Below are 25,251 nucleotides of genomic sequence, written 5' to 3' on the forward strand. Positions count from 1 at the left end.
ACTCAAAACTCACCATAGACAGTGGGCAGAATTTTGCACTTGGTGGTGTGCGGACCCCACCGGCTCGATGGCGGGCAGACAGCCGACCCCCAAACCCCGCTGCTGAAACGGGGCCGGCCGCCATTTTGAGTGGGCGGCCTTCCCGACAGGAAGCGCTGTGGAGGGGGGGAGGGAATCCCCAGCTGTCAAAGTGCATTCTTTCGGGCATGCGCACGAAAGAGCGCACTGTTCCCTGAGAATAAGTGCTGTCTCAGGGCGATTAGTGACAGTGCACAAAGGTTAAGAAATAGAAAAATAAAAATATTATTAACACGTCACCCTCATGTGACAATGTCACAAGAAATGGGACATGTTAATAAAAACTACATAAACTTCATTAAAGTTTTTAAAAACGGACATGAAACCTCGTCCTGCCAGTGGATGAGGTTTCATGTATATCAGAAGCCCGCTGGGGCTCCTGGCCTGCCCGCCAGCCTTAAGGTTGGACGGGCAGGTCTTTAATGATCTTAATTACCCTATCAATGGTCTTAATTGTCCATTGACAGGTCGGCGAGCGGACAGCTGATTTCACTGTCCACCCGCCTTCCTAAAAATTTAAAGGGACTAGGATGATATCAGGGGTCCTCCCGACATCATTCCGCATCATTTTCCCGTCGGCAAGCGGGCCCCACCCCCAAATCGCCAACGGGAAAATTCTTGCCAGTATGTCTGTCAGTATTAGAATTCCCAAAGACAACACATAACTGAGAATTTTTAAAAAGGGAAAGGAATTGGAGGCACTAAGTTCCTGCATTCCTAAGACCAGGCCAGCACAACTCTGTCACATGAGCAGGGACATATTATTAATGAAAAAATAAAGTTTTTATTTGATTTTTATTTGCTTTTGGGAACCTCATCCCACTTGCAGAGGAGGTTTCCAAAAAAAGAATGGAAGAGTTCTGCTGGCTTGATTCAAATCTGTTGGGATTTAATTTATTTCTATTTTGTTTTCTTCCATTCTTCCTAATCCCACCTGTAGTTGAGGTTTCAAAACAAAAGGCCGCTTGGTAACTGTAGGTCAATTGCCTTTTTAATGCCCTTAATAGGCCTTTTAATTGTTGGCATGTGCGCTGCCGACTATGGTGCGCACCCGCCGACCGAAACATTGCCCAAGTGTGCAATGACATTGGGACTCATGCCCGACATCATTGTGCGTCATTTTACGCTCGGTCAGCTCGGGCACACATCCGCCTGCCAAGCTAAAAATTTTATCCTGTGAAATTGATGGAGAGCCAAGCCTCATTATGTATTCCTGGCTGAGAGCCCAGGCACCCATTAGATTACTAAAACACCAAAGTCCAGTGTTTGAAACTGAAACTTTCCTAGAATCTAGAAGCAAACTAACAGTTAGGTTTCAGGTAGTATGTTGCTGAAATACCAGGACCCCCATTTTGCAGATGTAGTGGGCAGACTAAATAAAACTGAAGGTTCAAAGTCCCACTTATCTGCATCCTGCTTCATATCCATGTGGCAGACTCATAAAGCAATTGGCTTACTATTCATTGCTGCAAATGATTCAGGTTGGGACAACTAAATGAACTATAAGCAACTGAGATTCTTTGTTAGCTTCCTTCAGAGGAATGAAGTTCACATTATCCTCATTAAAATGAACCTAGCCACAATCCTCTTTTAAAAAAAATGTGATCATTATATTTGTTTCTTATGCTCTGTGCTGTGATTCCTGACTGCTTTATAATTAAGTCTTGCTGAATTAAGAAATTGTTTTCCTCAAGAGAGATGGTGCTGATTTTTTTTTTTAACGAACACATCTTCTGTCTTATTGCTCCTAATTATAGGTAACATTAGTGAATAAAATAGGGTATTGTACTAATGATTGGCTTTTGAATAGAAATAAATTAAATCCCAACAGATTTGATTGGAGCCAGCAGAATTCTTCCATTTACTAATAATTTACTTACACAACTTACTGTCTAATTAATGAATTAATTTTAAAGCAACTTTCATACTGTTCCCTGTTAATTGCCATATAGATTTTCAATAGTTAGAAATTTTATTAATATGTTTGTCTATTTGACCTCGAAACTCAAATGCATCTCCCTTGTGATAAACACATCCATTTAGTAACACACACCTTGTCACAAGGTCTAATTTTTCCCAAGCATCCATACATCAACAAATTAGAATTCACACTCTACAAACTGAAAGGGTGAGTATCCTGGGTGTTGTTACTGATCACTAATATCCCATAGTGAATTATAATTTTATTAAACCATTTTTTAAAACCAAATATGGAATCTTACTTAGCAATTTTCATTAAATTGTCCACATGCCCAATAAATTAAATCCTGCAGCTATGTTTTTATTTTAAATTCTTCCAATTTTCTCTATTCCTGTCCTGGAGTCTTTGATTCATGCTGTGGAATATCTTCCCAAGTACCAGCTATTCTCCAACACCTCACCAAAACGTCCATTTGGAAGGCTAGATATTGAGGGTTACTAAGGTTCTTAGCTGTAGGATGATATCAGATTCAAGCTTTATGTTATCCTCACCCAACATGAACTACTGCTAACTTTTACAGGTATGCATTTTAATTGAGGGTAATTGAAGTATATACATTTCTGCATAGCTGTAAAACAAATACTATTTTTCTTAACAATCCATTTTCCCCAGAGATAAAGTAACTCTTTCGAGTACAAACCCATTTCCATTTGTTTCAGATGAAGTTTCATAGTTTTTGCCATTGTGAGATTTGAACTCTTGATCTTGGGTTTATAAACCCAGTACCATAACCACTTGGCTACCCAGAGATAAAGTACCTGAACAGAAAGAGCTGGTTCACTAATTGGTTTGGTTTCATCTTTCCACACAAGATTGGCTGCAAGGTGTTCGATTATAGACAGACAGCGATGCTATAACGAAAAGCAAAATAGAAAATTGTGTACAGCCAGTTAGATGTAAAACATGCATTTCTCCCAATTTCAGATCTAGAAATTCCGTAAGGTCAGCGCAGCAGCTGCACTATCCACCCATTGGTGCTGGTCCACAATCTGAGCCATTTTAAGGTCTGGGCCTCATTTGCATGCCCTCAGAAAGCTGTGATGCCAAATGAGTGCCCTCCTGAATTCCACTGGTTATGGAAGGTCGTTAAATTCTATACTGAGGCAGCCGACAGGCCGTGTCATATCAAGTCAGTGGGTGGGGAGAATAGTGACCCTGGGATGGGGCTTGGATGAGCTTGAGTTTTTTTGGGAGCCTGAAAGGAGCATTTTATGCTAGTTTTGGGGTCACAAGATAAGTTTCCTATCATTTTTTTGAGTGGCCATTGAATGGCAGGTGGAAATGGGCGGACCTGCACAATCCACCCATTTCCATCTGAAAGTTGCAATCAGGATCCTACAAACAGTGTAGGACCCCAGTTTACATAAGCAAGTAGCCTTTTTCTCTTTCAGGCAGGTGGGTTTGCTTGCCTATTTACAGACCACCTGAAAATTGCATCGGTTGAGTCTTGTGAATGAATTGGGTGGCTGAGGTGCCCCCTCTCCAATTTACAATTGCTAATCATCCATCTTTCAGGTGAGAATTGGATGCCTGGCAGTTGAACATCACTCATTTTATTCCTACTGCCGTAGTTTTAAATGGCAATAGCAGTACAAATGTACATGTGCAATATAATCAAGAGCAACAAATTTGAATTCCCACAATTAGCCACTGTATGGCAAAACAAGTCATTAAAACTGAATATACTTAATAGCAAAGCAGGGGCTTAATAGCTCCTAATATGTGGTTCTGTGTCATTTTTCGTTTTTTAATGTCCCATGGGAGCACCTTGGACTATTTTATTTTGTTAAAGATGCTATATAACTACAAGTTGTTGCTGGTAGAACAGTGACATTGATAAACGATTGTACTTAAGACCTAATAATGCTGCAATGTCTCTGTCTCCACTTTGAGACATGGTGCTCATTCCAACTTTTTATTAGTCAATTAAAAACTTGATGAATTACTATAAGCCCATAATGAAATGGCACTTTCTTTCGTATTGCAGTTTGCCTCAAGTAAAAGCCATCTGTGAAAGTTCAGCCAACAAGAAGTGTGACGAGGCTCAAATAAAAGCATTTGAAATGAAAGGACTCAGACGGATATTCCGCGTGTCATGGACGGCAATGCGGACAAATGAGTAGGTGCTCGAGAAAGCTGGTGTTACGAGGAACTTGTTTGACAGCGATATCAAGGAAGCTCACGTATTTTGGACACGCACATGATGTGAGCTGGAAGGGAGTGTTTGGAAAAAGAGGTAACACAAGGTAAAACACCTGGAAAACGTGCACAAGGAAGACCCAAAATCGCATGGGTGGATAATACCAAAACATGGACTGGCCTCTCTATGGGACAGGCGGTGAGGGCAGCAGGATAGTAATCAGTAAGGAAAGATTATTCATTGTGCAGCCAACCCTTGGAACGAGAAATGATGAAAGACAAGAGAAAACAAGCCAAAAGCCATCTGTCTGTAGTATAATTAGAGCCAACTGTAGGTGACTGTCCCATAACAAAACTTTGACTTAGTTGAGTAATAAACTTTCTTCAGTTACATTTGAAATGTTACATAAATACATCTATAAAGCTAGCAGCATCTGAAGTTAATGCCCCAGGATTTTTACTTCCAGAACTCAGAAATCAGATGTTAATTTGGTCTTTTTAACCAAAGATGGACCAAAGATCTCCTACATTCTCATTAGATGGGCTTACGTTATTTACTTGAAATTCTGCTAGATGACTGCTTTGGTGTTGACAGTTGTAAGTGCTTAACAATATATAGCTTCAATATAACTGCATTAAAGTCAGTTTGATTCAGTGCTTTTCTAGCTAGTGTGAGACCATCTGCATTTGGTGATCTTCTCTGCTTCAGCTTCCCTCAGTTATAGTATCATTGTAGTATGTGCAGAAAAATGCTGCTCAGGTGGTTCATAGAATAATAGAAAAGTTATGGTGCAGCAAGAGGCCATTCAGCCCATCATGTCTGCACTGGCCAAAAAGAGAGAAAAGAAACTTAGCACTAACTTTACTCCCACTTTCTAGAACCTGTACCATAGCCTTGCAGGTTACAGCACCTCAGATGCAGATCCAGGTACCTTTTAGATGAGTTGAGCATTTCAGCCTCAACCATCAACCTAGGCCATGAATTCCAGGCATCCACCACACTCTGGATGAAAACGTTTTTCCTCATGTGCCCTCTAATCCTTTACATCAACTTTAAATTCAGAATTTTTAATGTTAAGAGAGATGCTTGTAAAGTTAATTCCTTTTTTGACTTCTATCTTCACTGATATCTGGAGGCTGGTAACCTGAGCTTTCTTTATGCATGGCTGGTATGGTCTGGCAATGGTTTTAAAATATATGCTACAAGCAGGGAGCTTCACTCAGCGGGAGCACATTTTGGAGATTTGCAGATGGGTTATCCATGATTTTCCAATTCGGTGTGTGAGACTCTCTCATCCTCAAAGATGGGTGCATATTTGTTAAACCAGCCATTATAACTCCACACTCCTTCAATATTTTATGTGCATGACTCTTCACTGAATGTGGCCAGAATGTTCTACAGAGAAAGGCATCACATCAGCCTATTCACATCCAATGTTCACACCTGGAAATTCCAGAAGAGGTCACTGATGGCTGTCAGAAGTAAGAATGCCTGATTTTTCCCTTTCTTAGTCATTAAATGCTGAGGCCAATCATAGTGCTCCCTTGGCTGAGATCAGCATACTCAACACAGACCAGGAACCAATAACTTCATAGCATGGGCTGTGCCATTAACAACGGATGCAATTTAATAAGCCAGAAATTACTATTGGTAGTAACAGTGGACATTTAATGCAGTTGTTTGACACTTCTTTGTCCGTACTTTAACAGCAATATTAGTTCATTTAAAATAAGTTGTTTAATGCCACTGTTAAAATAGTAGAATGCAAATGTATTAAATGTTTGTCTGTTACTGTTACTGGCAGTAGTTTATGCCTCTATAATTCTTAATTCTCTATAGGTTATTATATTGGCCCCTAAAAAGGGCAGGACTGGGTTTTTTTTAAATTTGTTATCAGGATATGGGCATCACTGGCTAGGCCAGCATTTATTGCCCACCCTTAATTGTTCTCGAAAAGATGGTGGCGAGCTGCCTTTTTGAACCGCTGCAGTACATGTGGTATGGTGCCCACGGTGCTGTTAGGGAGGGAGTTCCAGGATTTTGACCCAGTGAGAGTGAAGGAATGGCGATATATTTCCAAGTCAGGATTGTGAATGGCTTGGAGTGGAACTTCAAGGTGGTGGCGTTCTCGTCTATCTGCTGCCCTTGTCCTTCTAAATGGTAGTGGTCGTGGGTTTGGAAGGTGCTGTCTAAGGAACCTTGGTGAGTTTCTGAAGTGTATCTTGTAGATGGTACATGCTGCTGTCACTATTTGTCAGTTGTGGAGGGAGTAAATGTTTGTGGGAGGGGTGCCAATCAAGCAGGCTACTTTGTCCAGGAATGACAGGGAAGGAAATAAAGGAGGGAGCAATACTAAGAAAAATATTAGTGATGGAGATAGAGGATGTCTTGGAGCCCAAGAACAGAATCTGTTTGGTTAGGGTTAAGCAACAACAGAGGTGCCATTGCACAACTGGGGGTATTCTGTAGGCTACTAGTGGGAAAGACAGAAAGGAGCACGTTTTCAGGGAAATTAAAAGATGAAAATACTATATAGCTGTAATGGGGGACCTTAATTAACCCAATATATATTTGGATACTAATAGTGTGAAAGACAGAGAGGTGGGAGAGTTTCTGAAGTGTGCTCAGGAGAATTTTCTTGTTCAGAATGTTTCTGGCCCAATAAGATGAAGGCATTGCTGGATATGGTTCTGGGAAATGAGTTTGGTTAAGTGGATCAAGAGTCTGTAGGGGACATTTAGGGAACAGTGATCATAGATTCACCAGGTTTAGGTCAGTGATGGAAATGGACAAGGAGCAATCTGGAATACATATAATTGATTGGGAGAAAAGCAATTTCAGCAGTGTGAGAACAGATCTGGCCCAGGTAAATTGGCATCAATGATTAGCAGGAAAAACTGTAATAGAACAATGGGCTCCCTTTAAAGAAGAGATGATTCCGGTAAGGTTGAGGTGCATTTCCAGGACAAGGGAAGGTAAGGCAGCCAATGCCGGAGTTTCCTTGATGATGAAAGAGATCGAGAGTAAGATGAAGTAGAGAAAAGGTTGTGTATGACAGATGTCAAGTTGCCAATATAAGTGAGAGCCAGGCTAAATATAGAAAGTTTGTAGGTGAAGTGAAAAAGGAAATACGAGAGGCAAAGAGAGAGTATGAGAAGAGACTGGCAACTGGCAAAAAAGGAATCCACAAGTATTCTATTGACATATAAATAGTAAAAGGAGGATTGGTGGACAATTAAGGACCAAAAATTGATCTATGCATGGAGACAAAAAGGATGGTTGAGGTAATAAATGAGTACTTTGCATCCATCTTTACCAAGGAAAAAGATACTGCTGAAGTCATATTGAAAGATGAGGAAGTTGAGGTACTGAATGAGGTAACAATTGATAAAGGGAAGGTATTAGAAAGGCTGGCTGTATTTAAAGTTGATAAGTCACTAGGACAGGATGGGATTCATCCGAGGGTGCTGAGTGAAGTAAGAGTGGAAATTGCAGAGGCACTGGCCATAATCTTCAAATCTTCTTTAGATATAGGGGTTAAAGAATTGTAAATGTCACACAGTTATTCAGGAAAAATATGTAAATATGCGTTCAGAAACTGGAGCTCCCCTTAGTGAAAGAAATTGTTCTCATTGACAGTAGGGTTTAGAACCAGAGGACATTGATTTAAACTGATTGGCAGAAGAAGCAACAGTGATGTGAGGAAAAAAAATTTTTATGCAGCAAATGGGAGGTTCTGGAATACATTGCATGAGAGTGTGGTGTTGGCAAATTCAATCCTGGCTTTCAAAAGGGAATTGGATGAGCACCTGAAGAGGAAAAAACTGCAGGGCTACAGGGAAAGGATGGGGAAGTGGAACGAGCTGAGTTGTTCTTGCAGAGAGCTGGCACAGACAAAGTGGGTCCAATTGCTTCCTTCTGAGCTCTAACCATTCTATAATTCTACAGATTTAGCACCAATGTGTAAGTTTCAGATTAACTGAAGAGTAATGTGAACGGAAAGCACAAGTGTGGTTCTCATGTTTAAAATTAAATGACTTACAAGGTAAATTCAGTGATTCTGCACTTACAGCAAGAAATCACACTTATACAACACTAATGATTCACCAGCTCATGTTTCCTAAGGGTGTGGCTGACATTGCAAACATGACATTGCTGAATTACCTTTATATCACAATTTGATAATCATTTAATAAAAATCAATCTTTCATAATAGAAAAGTTCCCTTGTGTTCCCAGGTCAATAATCCTTCTCGTGTGTTATCAGACCAGACAGAATTGATCATATCTGTTTATTGAATGTTTTTCAGGTGCTTATTATGATCCTGTCACACTTGGGCATGTCTCTATTACATCTAGAAGGAGCAAAAGAATTCAGCCAAAAGTGGAATTAAATTACTAAATTATACTGCAATATTGATTGTGATTTTATGCAAGTTTACTCTTTCCTGTAAGAATTTCAGAAAGTAATTGTGTACTTCTCTAGAGTACTTGATGATTTATATCTTGATTGGTATCAGTTCTATTCTCTCACAATAGCTGAGGATTGTAGTCAGGGCTGATCTTTTTCATTCCGAAATGACTTAATTGAAGTATTCAATATTGTGAAGGGCGTTAATAAAGTTAATTTAGGCAAATGGTTGATGAGAGTAAAAAGTGAAAATGCCATCAGCCCAAGTTCAAAATTACTACGGAATAAATTAGGCTGAACTTTTTCTACAAAGAGTGAAAGATTTATAGAATAAATTACCAAGGAAGCCAGTGAAGTGAACAATTTAAATGAGTTTATCAGGCAATTACTCTAGATGTCTTTTGGAGAGAAAATGGATCCAGAAATATAGCAAGCAGTCAGATAGGTAGAATTAAGACAGATTAAAAAGCTTTTTATTGAGCCAATTGATCATTTCCTGTTCCACAAAATTCTGATTTCATATTCCTGGAGTTAAACCAATACCTTTAATATAGCTGCACTCTCATTGGGAACAGTTTTTTAGAGCCATGGCTCAAAGGGCTCTCCCTTTCTGTACAGCAGGGCAAGTACCTGGCTTGAACATTTTATTATATAGAATGGTCATAAAAGGAGGCACTAAATTTGAATGCTGTGGCTGGAATGTACAGGACTGATATTTTTATGCTTAGGCATTTTATGTACACTTTATATGTACAGATTTTATACGTAGACACACAGTCACATGAAATTTTAATGTTATAGCAAAGGAATTGAAAGACCCTGCTGCTGGTAATAATGCTATGTAACCAAAGACTTGCTTAACTGCAATCATCTTATTTGCAAACCCACATCCTGTTATTAGTACTGTTGTCATTGATGGCTATCGTGACCTGAGTAAGTTCAATTTCACTCATTTCTTACAAGTTGTTTCACTAAACACTTGACAAATTATAATGCTTTTTGCAATCGGATCTATATCCTCTTTAAAGGTGTTGTTGGGCTGCATATTGTTAATGGTGCAAGGAGCATTAAGTTATTCTCTGTATTGCTGAAAAGACTTTTTGTCTTGCACTCATCAGGACAATTTGCAAGAAAATACAATAACATGGGAAGCAACAACTTTATACTGTATAAGAAGAGAGTGCTGATTGGTTGGCAAGTGGACTTTGATTGGTAGAGGTGTTGCATGGACAATGCACCAATTGATGGTAACTGACAGTTAACTGGCAAGCATTGTTTGAAATTTAAACCAGGTATCTTGACTCTGATTGGTCAAGACATTTCCCTGGGGAATGAACCAGAAAGTGGCTGTCACTTATTTTGTTTCGCCGAAAAAGGAGCAATATGTGTGCATGTCCTTTCTGTCTGCAAAGAACAGGGCCCTCTGTATTAATATATGTAGCTTCCAGTATACGTAAATGCGCCACACTGAGAGCCTGACTGACAATCTTAAATTGGTTGTCAACATAATTCTTAGCACACTAAGAATTTAGCAAATGTTGTCCAATCGACTACTCACATCTCATGTTGGACACTGTGCTTTGAGTTTTGCAAGCACAGGATAGTTGGGTACGGTCCGTACCTTGCCCATTGCGAATAGTGGAAGGGACACGCTGTTTGATATGATCCACCAGGGATGTACGGCCCACATACCTAGCATCATACAGGCACTGAAATTCATATACTACATTGCTCATTTGTGTGAAAGGCAGAACGTCTTTTTGGTTTTTTGGCAAATTTTTGAGATACCTTGCCCTTCCAGGGTAAACTGAGGTAGGTTAGGCACTTTTCAGGGCTGAAAGTGATGGTCTTGGGCCTGTTCTTGAGTTTGTGCAATATACAGTGTAAAATGATCTGATCAGGGTAGCCATTTTTCCACAGAATGTTCTTGAAGTGTCCTATTTCAGCATCAAGCTTGCATGGTGAGCAAATAGCTCAGGCTCTATTTACAAGGTTGCTGATAAGGCAATCTTATAGCTTGTGGAACTGTAAGAGTCCCAATATGTGTACTGACCAGTGAAGGTAGGCTTGCGGTAGACCGTGGTAGAGAATCCCCTGGCAGATTTCTTTATTAGTATGTCAAAGAAAGGGAGTTCATTTGACTTCTCCATTTCAAAGATAAATTTGAGCACAGGATACAGCCCATTAAGACATGCAAGGAAATTATTAAATGCAGTTGTGGATTTAAATATAGGTAGGAAGTTGGGTGTCATTCCATCAAAGGCCCATTTCTCATGGAACCCAACAAAGATGTTTGCAAGAGCTGGGCCTAGAGGGGATCCCTACCCCTTGCATATTTCTGATATGTGGATGATATGCTTGCTATATTTAAGTCCACAGCTGAATGTAATAATTTCCCTGTGTGTCTTCTTGGGCTCCATCCTACGCTCAAATTCACCTATGAAATGGAGAAGTCAAATGAATTCCCTTTCCTTGATGTATTAATTGAGAAACCTGCCAGGGGGTTCTCTACCACAGTCTACCGCAAGCCTACCTTCACTGGCCAATACAAGCCTTGGGATCCTTACAGGTCCATGTTATAAGTTTGGCCTTATCGGCAACCTCGTAAATAAGGGTCGAGCCATTAGCTCACCAGGCAAGCTTAATATTGATATAGGGCACCTCAAGGCATCCTTCAGGATAAGGGCTACCCTGATTAGATCATTTTGTGCTGTATATCGTGCAAACTCATGAACGGGCCTAAGGCCGTCACTTTCAACCCTAAAAAGTGCTCAGCCTCCGTCAGGTTATCCTGGAATGGCAAGGTATCTCAAAAATTTGAGCAACAGGTGAAGTTAGCTGTTTCATGCTGCGACTATGCAGTAGCAACATGAGTAATATTCGCCACTAACAGGATGCTGCTGTCAAGACATAAAGATGGTTTCCACAAGAACAGAAAATGCTGGAAAAACTCAGCAGGTCTAACAGCATCTGTGGAGAGAAAAACAGAATTAACATTTTGAGTCCACATGACTCTTCTTCAGAGCTAAAGAGATGATCTGCCTATCACACTGTTGAATAATGTGGTATATGAATTTCAGTGCCAGTGTGATGCACATGGGATGCAGGGTAATTTGATAAGGTGGATTCAAAATTGGCTTAGTTGTAGGAGGCAGAGGGTGATGACAGAAGGATGCTTTAGTGACTGGAAGCCAGTGTCCAGTGGCGTACCACAGGGATTGTGCTCGGTCCTCTATTATTCGTCATTTATATAAACAACATAGATGACTATGTGGGGGGTAAGATTAGTAAGTTTATGGATGACACAAAGATTGGCCGGGTGGTTAACAGTGAGGTTGAGTGTCTTGGGCTACAGGAAGATATAGATGGGATGGTCAAATGGGCAGATAAGTGGCAGATGGAATTTAACCCTGAAAATTGTGAGGTGATACACTTCGAAATGAATAATTTGACAAGGAAGTATTCAATGAACGGCTTGACACTAAGAAGTTCTGAGGAACAAAGGGACCTTGGCGTGTGTGTCCATAGATCTCTGAAGGCGGAGGGGCATGTTAGTGGGTTGGTGAAAAAGGCATATGGGACACTTGCCTTTATCAATCGAGGCATTGATTACAAAAGTAGGGAGATCATGTTGGAGTTGTATAGAATCTTGGTAAGGCCACAGCTGGAGTACTGTGTGCAATTCTGGTCACCACATTATAGGAAGGATGTGATTGCACTGGAGGGGGTGCAGAGGAGATTCACTAGGATGTTGCCTGGGATGAAATATTTAAATTATGAAAAGAGGCTGGATAGACTTGGGTTGTTTTCGTTGGAGAAGAGAAGACTGAGGGGTGACCTGATCAAGGTGTACAAGATTATGAGGGGCATGGACAGTGTGGATAGGGAGCAGCTATTCCCTTTAGTTGAAGGGTCAGTCACAAGGGGACATAAGCTGAAGGTGAGGGCAGGAGGTTTAGGGGGGATGTGAGGAAAAACCTTTTTACTCAGAGAGTGGTGACAGTCTAGAATGCGCTGCGTGGGAGGGTGGTGGAGGCGGGTTGCCTCACATCCTTTAAAAATAACCTGGATGAGCACTTGGCACGTCATAATATTCAAGGCTATGAGCCAAATACTAATAAATGGGATTAGGTAGGTGGATTAGGTGTTTCTCACAAGTCAGTGCTCGATGGGCTGAAGGGCCTCTTCTGCACTCTGTGATTCTGTGATGCCATGTATGTAAGCCTTATATCCGAAAGATTGGCAGATTGTATCAAACAGCATGTCTATTCTGCTGTTCGCAATGGACAAGGTATGGACTGTACCCAACTAGCCTGTGCTCGCAAAACTCAAAACACAGTGTCCAACATTCTATGTGATTCATCGATTGGACAACATTTGCTAAATAATCCTCAGTGTGCTAAGAATTACACTGATAACCAATTTAAGATTATCAGTCGGGCTCGTGGTGTAGTGCGTTTACATGTACTGGAAGCTACATACATTAATACACAAGGCCCTTTTCTTTGCAGACAGAAAGAACATGCATACACATTGCACCTGTTTCAGCTAAACAAAATAAGTAACAGCCATTCGCTGGTTCATTCCCTACCAATCAGAGTCAAGTTGCATGTTTTAAATTTCAAACAATGCTCGGCAGTTAACTGTCAGTCACCATCAACTGGTGCATTCTCCATGGCAATGCCTCTATCAATCTGAATCCACTTACTAACCAATCAGCAATCTTTTCTCATACAGTATAAATACATTGTTTCCCCTGATAATTTTTTTTTTTGCCAATTGTCCTGATGAGTGCAAGACAAAAAGCTTTGTCAGAAAATGTCTCCTTTTTTAGCAATACTCAAGTTCAAAACTATCAAATTATTATAGTTATTCTCTAGTTCATCAGCACTGAAGTGAAGTTGATCATGTTGATGGCCATCATGGATTTGACAGTTAAAAGAGCAAACATCAAAAGGTTCATGGTCCTATCAACAGTCAGCATTTCCTTAAATTGAAAAATGAGAATCACTTCTTTCAATGAAAATAATCCCTTATAAAGTGAAGACAAATCCATTTCCACAAAAAGGCCATTTGTTATGGTGGAAATCACAAGCTGACATGAATAAATTGAACTGCCCAAAACCTAGCTCTACCCGTTGCTGTCAAATCACTGCAGCATTGAACTTTAATGGGACTGGATCCTTCCAAGCCACCACTGACCCAATTATTAAAGTACGAAATTACCAAAAAATAACCATCACTAAAAGTTAGTGGAGAGTTACAAAAAAAAAAATCCTGAAAAGGCCAATGGAATGATTTCAAGAGTACTGGAATGCAAGCCAGTGGAAGTTATGTTACTGGTTAGACCTCCTCTGGTTCTAGGCACCCCAACTTCAGGAAGGATATGCTGGCCTTGGATTATAGTGGCCTTACAGGGGGTGCAACCCAAATTCACCAAAATGATAAGGCCTAAAAGGGTTAAATTATGAACATAGGTTTCATAGACTAGGCTTGTAATCCCTCAAATACAGAAGTTTAAGGAGTGATCTAATTGAGGTACTTAAGATGATTAAAGAAGTTTATAAGAGATAGAGAGTAACTATTTCCTCTTTGGGAGGTCAGAATAATGGGGAATAGTGAGCTAGGTCATTCTGCTGTGATGCCAGATAGCATTTCTTCACACAAAGAGTAGTGAAAAATCTGTAACTCTCTGCCTCAAGAAGTCTGAGAGTTATTTGAAAATTTCAAAACTCAGGTTGATAAATTTTTATTAGGCAAGAGTATTAAGGGTTATGGAACCAAGATGGGTAGATCGAGTTAAGAGGATCAACCATAGTCTTAATTGAATGGCAGAACAGGCTCGAGGGACTGAATGGTCTATTCCTATTCCTATGTTCCTACAATGACAACCATCACATTAGTCAGACGTCTGTCCATTTATGCATCAAGCAGGCAACAGAAGTCTTCTTTCCTAGAGGAGACACTTTGACAATTTTGTCATGGAAAAGAAACTAGCAGAGATTGACAGATTTCTAAACGCCAGTGACATAAAGGGATATAAGGATAGTGTGGGAAAAAGGCATTGAATTGGATGATCAGCCATGATCGTACTGCATGGTGGAGCAGGTTCGATGGGCTGAATGGCCTACCCCTGCTCCTATGTTCCTAAAAAAATAGCAGAAGGTGCAGCACTTCTACTACATGCTAGGCTTCTTTAAAATATGGGGACTCACTGATGGATATCACAGTTGCTAACAGCTCCTGGCATATATGGATAGGAAAACTTTCTATTCCATAAATGTGCAAGCGATGATGGGCCACGTGAATTGACTAATTTAGTTTAATGCATGACACCCAGCAGAAGCCATGAAGCCTTCATTCTGTGGTACTTTACTGTGTTAGCCCTATTTTAAGAAACAGGCAAATTGAATGGAAAACTGCTATCCTGGGCTACCTTCTGTAATTCTACTACTGAGGAAACCCTTAAACTGAAAGTGAAAGAAGTAGAAGACATGTGCCATTATTTGATGGAAAATCAATGTGTATATTGAAAGCGAGATTTCATTGTCTGAACAGCTCAGGTGCTTTACAGCTCTGAGAAACTATTGAAAATGAGCTGTGTCTGCCATACCCTTCATAATTTCACGATGCAGATAGTAGAAACTCTTCAGTCAGAGGACCAGAACGGTCAGCTTGTTGTTTTGGCAAAGGAGGAAAGAGAAGAGGTGGAGGAAGAGGAGAAAGCTAAAATGAGTGAGGCACAATGCAACACTAATGTGTAAGAAGCCTGTTTCTTTGGCATCTTAAAGTACAAAATAAAGCATTACAGACATGAAAGGTTGTGTATGAAGTTTATGTCAATGCTTTACATGGTTCATTGCTGATGCTGTACTATATTGAGGGCACGTTATTAGTGGCATGCATACAATAGACAAGCTTGTCTTGGTACTTGTCTCTAGTTCAGAGAACTTCTTTCTTATCTGCTTGCACAATCTATGTATGTGGGAGACAACATTCATTTTCTATGTTACCTATATGCTGCATAGTTCGTCTTAGAGGAAAGTTCCACTATGCTTCAAATATCGATATCCTTCTCTGTCCAGTATCTCCCCATCAAAGGGGGCAGTTCTACATCTTGCCATTAGTAAGATTCCATGCTCTTAGCAGCAGTCAGGCAAAACAAGCAGCATGCTTGGAAACCATAAATCAGAGCAGCAAAGCCATTCTCATGCAATCTGGCTGTGTGAAGTTTGGACTTAATAGTTAATACTCCTTTCTGCCGAGGATCATGAATTAGCAGGTGTGGGAGTTTCCTGCAGGTTCTTTGACACTGACATAAATAGGGAGGGGAGCAGAAGTTGTGATTTATTTTTAACCTCAGGCCCTTCAAGAGTTGTTGCTCCTTTATTCTCTGCCCACGTGCAATTGCAGCATTCCCTATGACTATGGAAAACATGCAGGCAACACACGTTGATTATTTTAATTAACTAATCCTTTTGAATCTGGTGAGGTCAGCTTCCTACTCCATATTGTGTGAGTAAGCTCATGTGTGTAGCGATCCTTGAGGTTATTATGCCAAGAATTGTGGAATCACCTCCAGACTATACGCCATCATTTTTTTTGGTTTAATTACATATAATAAACATTTCAAAACAGAAGTAAAAAGAAAATAAGGCACCTGTTCAAAAACTGAAAAATCTGGAGAGAGAAGAGATGATTTTGCTGGCAGATGAATGCCATTTGACATGTATTGGAGCCCCAAAAATGCAGAGGCTCCTGAGACTTGTAGTCTCGGGGATATATGTTGCAGACTTATCTGGTCAGACTTGGGTTAGAGTGTCATGAGGCTTCTGAATGGAGGGAAACAGCAGATTGGGTGAGGATTGTGAAATCTGGAGGTATGGGTGTACTCAGTGTCTAGGACGTTCAGATGCTAAATTGGGCACATTATACCATTTGGAAAGGGGAAGTAAAGTTGGTATGAGTAAATTTGTGATTGTTTTGATGAATAATCTGTGTGATAGTTACAGGATAAATTTTATTTTTAGACATATGTAGCGGGTTGAGAGAACAAATGGAAAGTTTTGTTACTGGAATGCAATTTGGGAGAAAATTGAAATTGGGGAATAACGTTTTACATAGCATTATTGGTAAATAATTATAACATAATTAAACTGGAAGGGGTAAAACACAAAAAACATTAGCCAATGAGGAGAAAGTATATTAACCAACTGAATAATTGTCACAAAGTAAACCAAAGACTCAGGCCGGGATTTTCTGTGTTTGCCAGCGTCGAGCATGTTTGGTAGTGTGAGCAGACAATATGGCGCGATTGGTTTCATAATGACTTGAAACCAGTTCACGATGGTCCACTCAACCGGCCAATGGTGGGCTGCATTCTCCACCATCAGTCGCCGGGAACTTCATTGTAATACATCAGCATATCATTATTAGGCTAGCTGGAATTGTCCCCCACTGCTGGATCGTCCGCTCACATCGGTGGGAAAACACAGTGACATGTTTCAGCAATGAGCGACGTGCACTTGGTGGGCTGCACTTCACTCGGGATTTCAAGGTTTGCTTGCCTACCTTGCTTCAGTCAGCACTCGCAGTCATCAGTACCAGGCTTCACTTTTAGGGAGGGCTCACGGACAGGTCTCCACTACCAGATCAGCCATACATGGATGGCTTTTCAATGGCTACAGGGCTGGGGCTTACTTGGCGAAGGAGGGGAAGTGGCCTCAGGTAAGGGGGAAGCTGCAGGACGAGGACTGAACTGGGGAAGGAGGGTAACCCAGGGTGTGTATGGGGGCACATGTTGATCTGTGCAAGTGGCCTCAAGATGGTGATGCCTGAGGAGGCAGTTTCCAAAGGAGGTGAGGCCAGATGGGCATGTGAGGGTATGTGTGAGAATGGGTGGTGATGTCCCTTGAGCTGGCAGTGAGTGAGATGCCAGTGAATGTGTGATGGGTTTGAGTGTGTGAGTTTAGAGTGCTGAGATGGTTGACATATCCAAGTTGCATGGATTCATTCATTCTCTATCTCCATTGGATGGCCAACCTCTTCTGTGCAGCATTGGCACTGATCACCACAGCCATTGCCTTCCAAGCCGAGTGGTAATATTGCAGCCCCTCCTGCAGCCAGCATGGGGATAGAGGACATCACAGCGGGCCTCTACGGCGTCCAAAGGGCACTTGAGGGCTGCAGTCTTCTTGTCTTTTGGGGTCATGTCTTGTTTGCTGCAGTCCTGGGCTGGAAGAACCGAGCGCGGCTGTACTTTAAATGCAGTGCCTGGTGTGATGAAGCGGTGAGGTGATGGTGTGGCAGGCGAATCGGAGCTAGCCCGTTTTTCTCTGGAATGTATAAATAATGTGGCGGGTTTGGGACGATACGGCATGAAAAGCTGCCAATGCAGCCAACGGGTAAAATGTAATTTTATCTGCCCGCTACTGCACTTAGTGCAAATCTGGGATGATTCTGCCCTCAATATACTTGTGAAGCAAAATAAATATATTTATAAAGATATAAATATTTGTTTATTCATGCATTTGTTTTATTTAGGTATTCACTTCTGTGCAGGTCAGAAAATGTTACTTTTTACTATGCTGTTACCCCCACAGATCTCTATGAATACCAGTGTGGGACAGATTGAGGTCTATGGATTCACCTTTTAATTAACCTCAGTGCTCTGCTAAACCCTAACTATACACAGTACTATATCCCTAGAGTGTTTGGCAAGACAATCTAATGAGGGAGACATCTGTTTGCATTACTATGTATTACTAATATCATGCAGATGAGCAGTTTTGTAAAATTCAATGGCACTGGCATTAACCCTACAGTCTATTTTCTTTTTGTTGCTTAAACGTATTCACCCATCCATTCAATTGCATTGCAATGAGTTTGAATGGTCCGTGGCAAGTGGTCCAGATAAATTATAATAATGAACGCCAATGTTAGTAAACAATATACAAAAATATGTTTTGTGAACATCAAATCAAAGAAGTAAATTACCAGAAAGAAAAATCTGGGCAGCACTCGCTTGAGTTGTGTACATTTCCTGAAGTAATCCCAGATTGATGTAAAATCATTTCCCTATAAAATAAAAGAGACACCCTAAAATAAATTCCTTAAAAGTGCAAACATTTTCAAGATTATCATTACCCCTTTTCTTTGTAAATTCATGCACTTCTGAAAAGTAATTTGTTTATTGTTACTCAATTAATTCTTCATCCCCCTGCCCCTCAACCCAAGCATCATTAATGCATTCACATTTCCTAAGTATAATAACCTACAAAGAAGGATCACTCTGCTAACAAGCGTAGGGCTGGAACAACAATAATTAGTGTAAATTGCCTTTCTAAACCTCAGTATAGGGACAAATATGAACATGCTGCTGCTTAATGTCACTGCTATATGATATAAGAAGTTATTAAGGAAGCTTAAAAAACGTGAAAACCATAAATCAAGGAATCAAAGTCATTCAAATGCAATCTGAGGGTGTGAAGTTTGGATATAATAGTTAACATTCCTCCCTGCAGAGGGTCAGGGATTAGCATGGTGTGGGAGTTTCTTACAGGTTCTTTCACACTGACATAAGTGGGAGGGGAAAGCAGAAGCACTGATTTTATTTTAACCTTTGTGCCTTCTACTTTCCCAATTTCACTCTGAAATTCTCCCTAATTCGGCAAGGAATTAATAGGTAGATTAAACCATATGCAGCATACAACCTGAGGATGGAGGTCAGGCCTACAAGGCAACACAGTCATATGCCTAAAAGATAATATCAACAACTTCAGATTCAGAGAGTGTAACAAAGATTCTATTAAAATTTTTAAACTGTTACTTGCATTTTTAGCACAATACTATACGTCTTCACATTTTTCTTAGATGCACCATATTTCCTGTATTAAATTCTATATAAAAACTATCATGGGGATTATTAGCTAGTTTTAACTGCTTTAATTTAACATATTGTGCATGGTCTGGACCAAAGCTTTTTTTTTTGCCAAGTCTTCCTTCTTGAAAATCTGAGCATTAAATCTTCCTCTTTCATGACAAATGATACAATATAGCCAGGAGTTTTGGCAAGGAATTTAATATAATGCTTTTGGCACTTTCAGAAAAAGCAGCAAGAAATATTAATTAGAAAGCTAATAATTAGAATGAAGGCAATTTAAAACCATTTTTGAAATTGTTGATAATTCTGCAAAACCCACTTAACAGATGAAAATCATCATTCCATCGGCCAGTATAACTACTGCAGTGCAGTACAATTTGTTTGCTCTTTTCATTGCCCAATTCTGTTATGAAGGTGCTGACTTGTATTGAAATATGGGCAAACTGACATTGGGAATTTTGCTGAAACAACCATTATTCAGAGGCTGAAGGTCATGGCTGCATTTTGCCCTGCCTGACCTGAATGCAGTGGTGGTGGTGTGGTGGAGAGGTATGGGGGGTGTCAACATATGAATATAGAAATTAGGAGTAGGCCATTTGGCCCCTCGGGCCTACTCCACCCTTCAATAAGTTCGTGGCTGATCTGATTGTGGTCTCAATACTACTTTTCCTGCCTGTCCCCTATACATTTTGTTATGATATGGCAGGTGGTATTTGCCAGGCTGACAAGTCCCAAAGGGAAACTTGGCCACACTATCACAGTGATTTCACAATTTGTATTTATTACGAGAATGTTTGTGCACTGAAGTCAGAAGTAATGAGTCCACTACCACCTTTAAAGATTAAATTAAAACATTTATTAACAAAAGAAAATTAAAAGTTAAACACACACAAGATTACAGTTACATAGTTATTTAGTCTTATAACAGGTCCTAAAATTTCTACTTAACTGGGCTCTCAAACTACACACCTCTTTCAGGCAACAGTCCAAAATAGATTCTTACTCTATAAAACATCCAGAAAGATTACCATAAGCACCCACTGTTTCTATAAGGGAGGTACTTCACAGCTTCTTTCTCCCTATCACTCGACAGTGAAATTCCAAAGGCTATTAACACAACCTTGGCTACTGCAACAGCAAACTTCTCCAAGTGGCTAGAGGCTGTTTCACATAGGGCACCTTTCCAGATCTCACATGGCCACACCCTATACAGATTTCCATCCTTCCTTAAATATATTTTTTCCTTTTTGATTGGTAAATCCCATTGTTTCAGCCTATCTTTGGAGGTGACTTTTCCCAGAATATAAAAATCTTTCATGTTGTCATTTATGGCGGCCAGCACTTTTAGGAAAAGTAAAAGTAATAATTTTGTCTTATTTACCTTGCCAGTTGTAAACATCTTACCACGTCCCTTTGAAAAGCCAACAACTTCTTCACTAATCTAAATATGCAAATTCTATTTTACTTGTCTACTAGCATTTCATATACCTGTTTTTTACGCTTAACCCCTTCGACGATTCAAACCTTGCAGTCTAACAGTATGCAGTTTACTTAAATTATTCACACACACAGAAACACACACACACAGACATATGCACACACAAATGTAAGCCTGCTTTAAAGTATCCCACATATCAGGAAAAATATGATAATTCCTTTACATCTTTTGTAGTAGTAGGGTCTGATACATACAGGGTTAATGTAGGACTGAGTACATTACCGGACGAGCTCATATCAGATAATGGCCCTCAGTTCTGCCTACAACAGATGGCACCGCACCAGACACTTGTCGCAACTGCTGCAGGGTGACAAGGTCTGGGTCCCAGACCTCAGGAGACAAAGGACAGTCCTCTGCCAGAACAAGGACCAACCTCGCTCCTACAAGATTGATACATTAGAGGGCACAGTCAGATACAACAGGAGGAGTCTCCATCCTCTCCCTAGAAAGGCACAATTGCATGATGGAGTACTATTAATGAAGATGCTCAAATGCCAGTCAAACCTCCAAGTCAACAAGAATCAGAACCACCAGAGCCTAACACTCTCCCAACAGAACAGCAAAAAAGATATGGTAGTGATATAAGGTCTCCAGACCGCCTGAGCTCTAACTTCAAGGACTTGAAGATGGGGAGATGGGGAAGTGGGAATGTTGTTAATGTTAATACTGTAATAGCAATAATGCTGGAATAACATTAAGGTTGTAATAATAAGGTAAATGCACAGACATATAACAATGTAAGACCTGAAGTAAACTAAAATAACTAAATCCATGGGATAAAGATTTGGGGGGAGGTATAGTAATAGGGTCTGGTGCATATAGGATTAATGTGGGACTGAGTGCACATGGCAATGTAAGGAGGCACATGACCCAGAGCCAGGATCAATCTAGAGATGGACAGAGATAGGTAAAGACCTAGGATGGAGCCAGCTCCATACCTGGACCCTCTACTGTATATATGTATATAGTTATGAATTGTTAATAAAGTTAATAAAGAACTGTTAATATACTCAAAACCACAAAGCCTACTTCAGGGTGTCTGAAACGGGATTCTTCACCTTTGACTCCCTTGTTGGTCAGGAATCTATCTACCTCGACCTTAAAAATATTTAATGACCCTGCCTCCATCAAGCTCTGGGGTAGATAGGAAGACAGACTCACAACCCTCAGAGAAAAAAATTCTCCCATCTCTATCTTAAATGGGAGACCCCTTATTTTTAAACAGTGTGCCCTGGTTCTGATCTATCCCACAAGGGGAAACATCCTCTCAGCATCTGATCTATCAAGTCCCCTCAGGGTCCTATATGTTTCAATAAGACCACCTCTCATTCATCTAAACTCTATTAGATACAGGCCCAACCTATCCAACCTTCCCTCATAAGACAATCCCTTCATTCCAGGAATAAGTCGAGTGAACCTTCTCTGAACTACTTCTGATTAAATTCTGTTCTTTCTTAAATAAAGAGACAGTACTCCAGATGTGATCTCACCAATGCCCTGTACAACTGTAAGACCTCAAGTAAACTAAAATAATTTTATATCTTTGGGATAAAGATTTGGGGGAAGGTGTAGCAGTACAGTCTGGTACATGCAGGGTTAATGTCTGCAATAGGGTTAAGCAAAACCTCTCTACTTCTATATTCCATTCCACTTGCAATAAACAATATTCCAATTGCCTTCCTAATCTCCTGCTGTATCTGCATACTAACTTCTCATGATTAATGTACCAGGACATCCAGATCCCTCTGTACTGTGGAGTTCTGCAGATTCCATTTTGACAATATACTGCTTTTCTATTCTTCCTGCCAAAGTGGACAGGTTCACATCTTTCCACATCATACTCATGCCAAATTTTTGCCCACTCACTTAACCTAACTGTATCCCTTTGCAGACTCCTTATATCCTCTTCATAATTTACTTTCCTACCTATCTTTGTGTCATCAGCAAATTTACCAACTATACATTTGGTCCTTTCTTCCAAATCACTGATATAGATTCTAAGTAGTTGAGGCCCCAGCACTGACACTATTAGCACTCCATTGCTACCAACCTGAAAATGACCCATTTATGCCTCATAGAGAAGGTGCCCTGAGGTAGCAATGATCATAATATGATTGAACTTGCCGTTCAGTTTGAGGGAGAGAAGAGTGGGTCCAAGACTAGTATCTTAAACTTAAATTAGGTCAATTATGAGGCTATGAAAGCAGAGCTAACTAAAGTGAACTGGCAAATTAGGCTAAGGGATAGGTCAATAGTAATGCAGTGGCAGGCATTTAAAGGGATATTTCAGAATACACAGAATAGATATATTCCAACGAGAAACAAAAATTCCAGTGGGAGGACCCACCATCCGTGGTTAACTAAAAAAGTTAAAGAGGGTATGAAACTTAACGAAAAATCATAAGGGTTGGTGGCAGGTCAGGAGATTGGACAGAATACAAAAAACAACAAATAATGACTAAAAGCTTAATAAGTAGGGAAAATTATAGCATGAGAGAAAGCTAGCTAGAAAAATAAAAACAGATAGTAAGGGCAGAATTTTCCAAGCCTGCTGGTGGCGGGCATGATAGGTAGTGTGTGCAGAAAATATGGTGGGAGCCGCTTCATGATGGCGTGAAGGCAGGTTGCGATCATCCGCTCAGCCTGCCGGCAGCAGGCCGCAATTCCCACCATTAGTCGGCGGGGAGCTAATTGTTATACATTAGCGTATAATTAAAAGGCCATCCCGCCAGGCTCTTGGAAGCCCACTGTACCGTCGGTCCACGTTGGCGGGAAAGCACGCTGATGTGTTTCACAACAGTACGTGGGTGATGTGCAATTGACGGCTCTCACTTTAGGGGAACTGAAGTGAGTGAGCAGCAACGTTCTCCACAGCTCACATATTGTTTACAGGCCTCAGGGATGTCGGGGACTGATGCCTGGCCCCGCAGGCAGCTGCTGAGGGGTGGGAGGTGTCTGGGGGCAAGTGCTGGCCAGCCTCAAAAGCGACTGCTGAGGGGGAGGGGTGGGGAGGTGGTCATGTGCTGCCCTTGCTCTGCATCCTGCGCACAGGCAGTTGAGGTGGGGGGGCAGGTGGAAGGAATGGAAGGGGTCGCCCATTATGGACACCTGTATAAACTGACCATGTCTCTGCAACTAAGACAGATCAGGTGCAGCCAAAGTGATATGATTGGGGTCAGGCTCCTAGCCTGCCCGCCCATGCAAGCATTTCAGAGGCACCAAAGGGCTGCCATACCTTACCCACCCCGCCTAGCCTCACCCCGCCCGGCACAGACTTCAAGTCCACCACCATTTTATTGGATCGCAGACAGTTGGACTGCACAAGTTGTACAATCTACTCACCAATGCTGGCCATGTAGCAATCACTGCTGGAGGCCTTCACAGCCAATGTTCCCTCATGTCGCAGGTTGACAGGGCAGCCATGCAGTGCACTCATATCTGGCCATCCAAGGGTTGACCAGCATTCTCTGGGAAGCATTAAGGGGTGGTCACACAGGGCCAGGAAAGGTGCTAACTACAGCCATGATAAGCATGTCTTTCTCTCTTTCATGCTGCAGGAGGACCACATCAGGATCATGGATCCAGGTGACCTGGCTGTATACCTGATGGCCTACAGAGACCGTAGGAGATGGAGGAGAGAGCGACTGAGGCTCCTGGCTGCACAAAGACAGGAGCAGCAACTTCATGAAGAAGGAGCAGCAGGGGCTCCCGCATACGCTGCCCAGGAGTGACAGCGAGCCGTGGCCAGTTGGCACCGAGCAGCACCCAGGGTCTACAGATGCCATCTGCCATTCCTGCAGATGACTGAGTACCAGTGTCACCGATGACTATGCATTTCTGGGGACTTGGTGGCTCACATCTGCCACTTAGTGCAGGACTTAGCGCCAAGGGGACATGGAGGGCATCCACTGTGGAAGTGACCCCACGGCGCTAAATTTCTATGCCAGTGGCTCCGTTCAGGGCTCCACAGGTGACCTCTGTGGGATTTCACAATCCGCCACCCACAAATGCATCCATGAGGTTACGGATGCCATCTTCTCCATGGCACCCAATTTTGTGCATTTTTCTCGGGACCAGGACAGCCAGGATGCAAAGGTCGTTGGATTCACCCTGATCTCAGGATTCCCACAGGTGCAGGGTGGGATTGACTGCACTCATGTGGCGCTCGGGTCTCCATCACTTTACTCAGAGAACTTCATCAACCATAAGGCCTCCACTCACTGAACATGCAGCTGGTATGCGACCACCACGCATCCTGCAGG

At 41.3% G+C, this 25,251-nt stretch overlaps 1 protein-coding gene across 1 annotated transcript in view; it reads right to left on the reverse strand.

Annotated features, from left to right (window-relative positions):
• Positions 1–25,251, reverse strand: part of LOC121289648 — a 498,843-nt gene that overhangs the window by 42,588 nt on the left and 431,004 nt on the right. The window contains exon 17 of the mRNA XM_041209274.1: positions 2,818–2,910. Within this exon, the coding sequence (XP_041065208.1) occupies positions 2,818–2,910 (93 nt within the window). The remainder of the gene's footprint in view (positions 1–2,817; positions 2,911–25,251) is intronic.

The sequence above is a fragment of the Carcharodon carcharias genome, chromosome 17 (assembly GCF_017639515.1).
Source record: "Carcharodon carcharias isolate sCarCar2 chromosome 17, sCarCar2.pri, whole genome shotgun sequence".
Classification (NCBI taxonomy): domain Eukaryota; kingdom Metazoa; phylum Chordata; class Chondrichthyes; order Lamniformes; family Lamnidae; genus Carcharodon; species Carcharodon carcharias.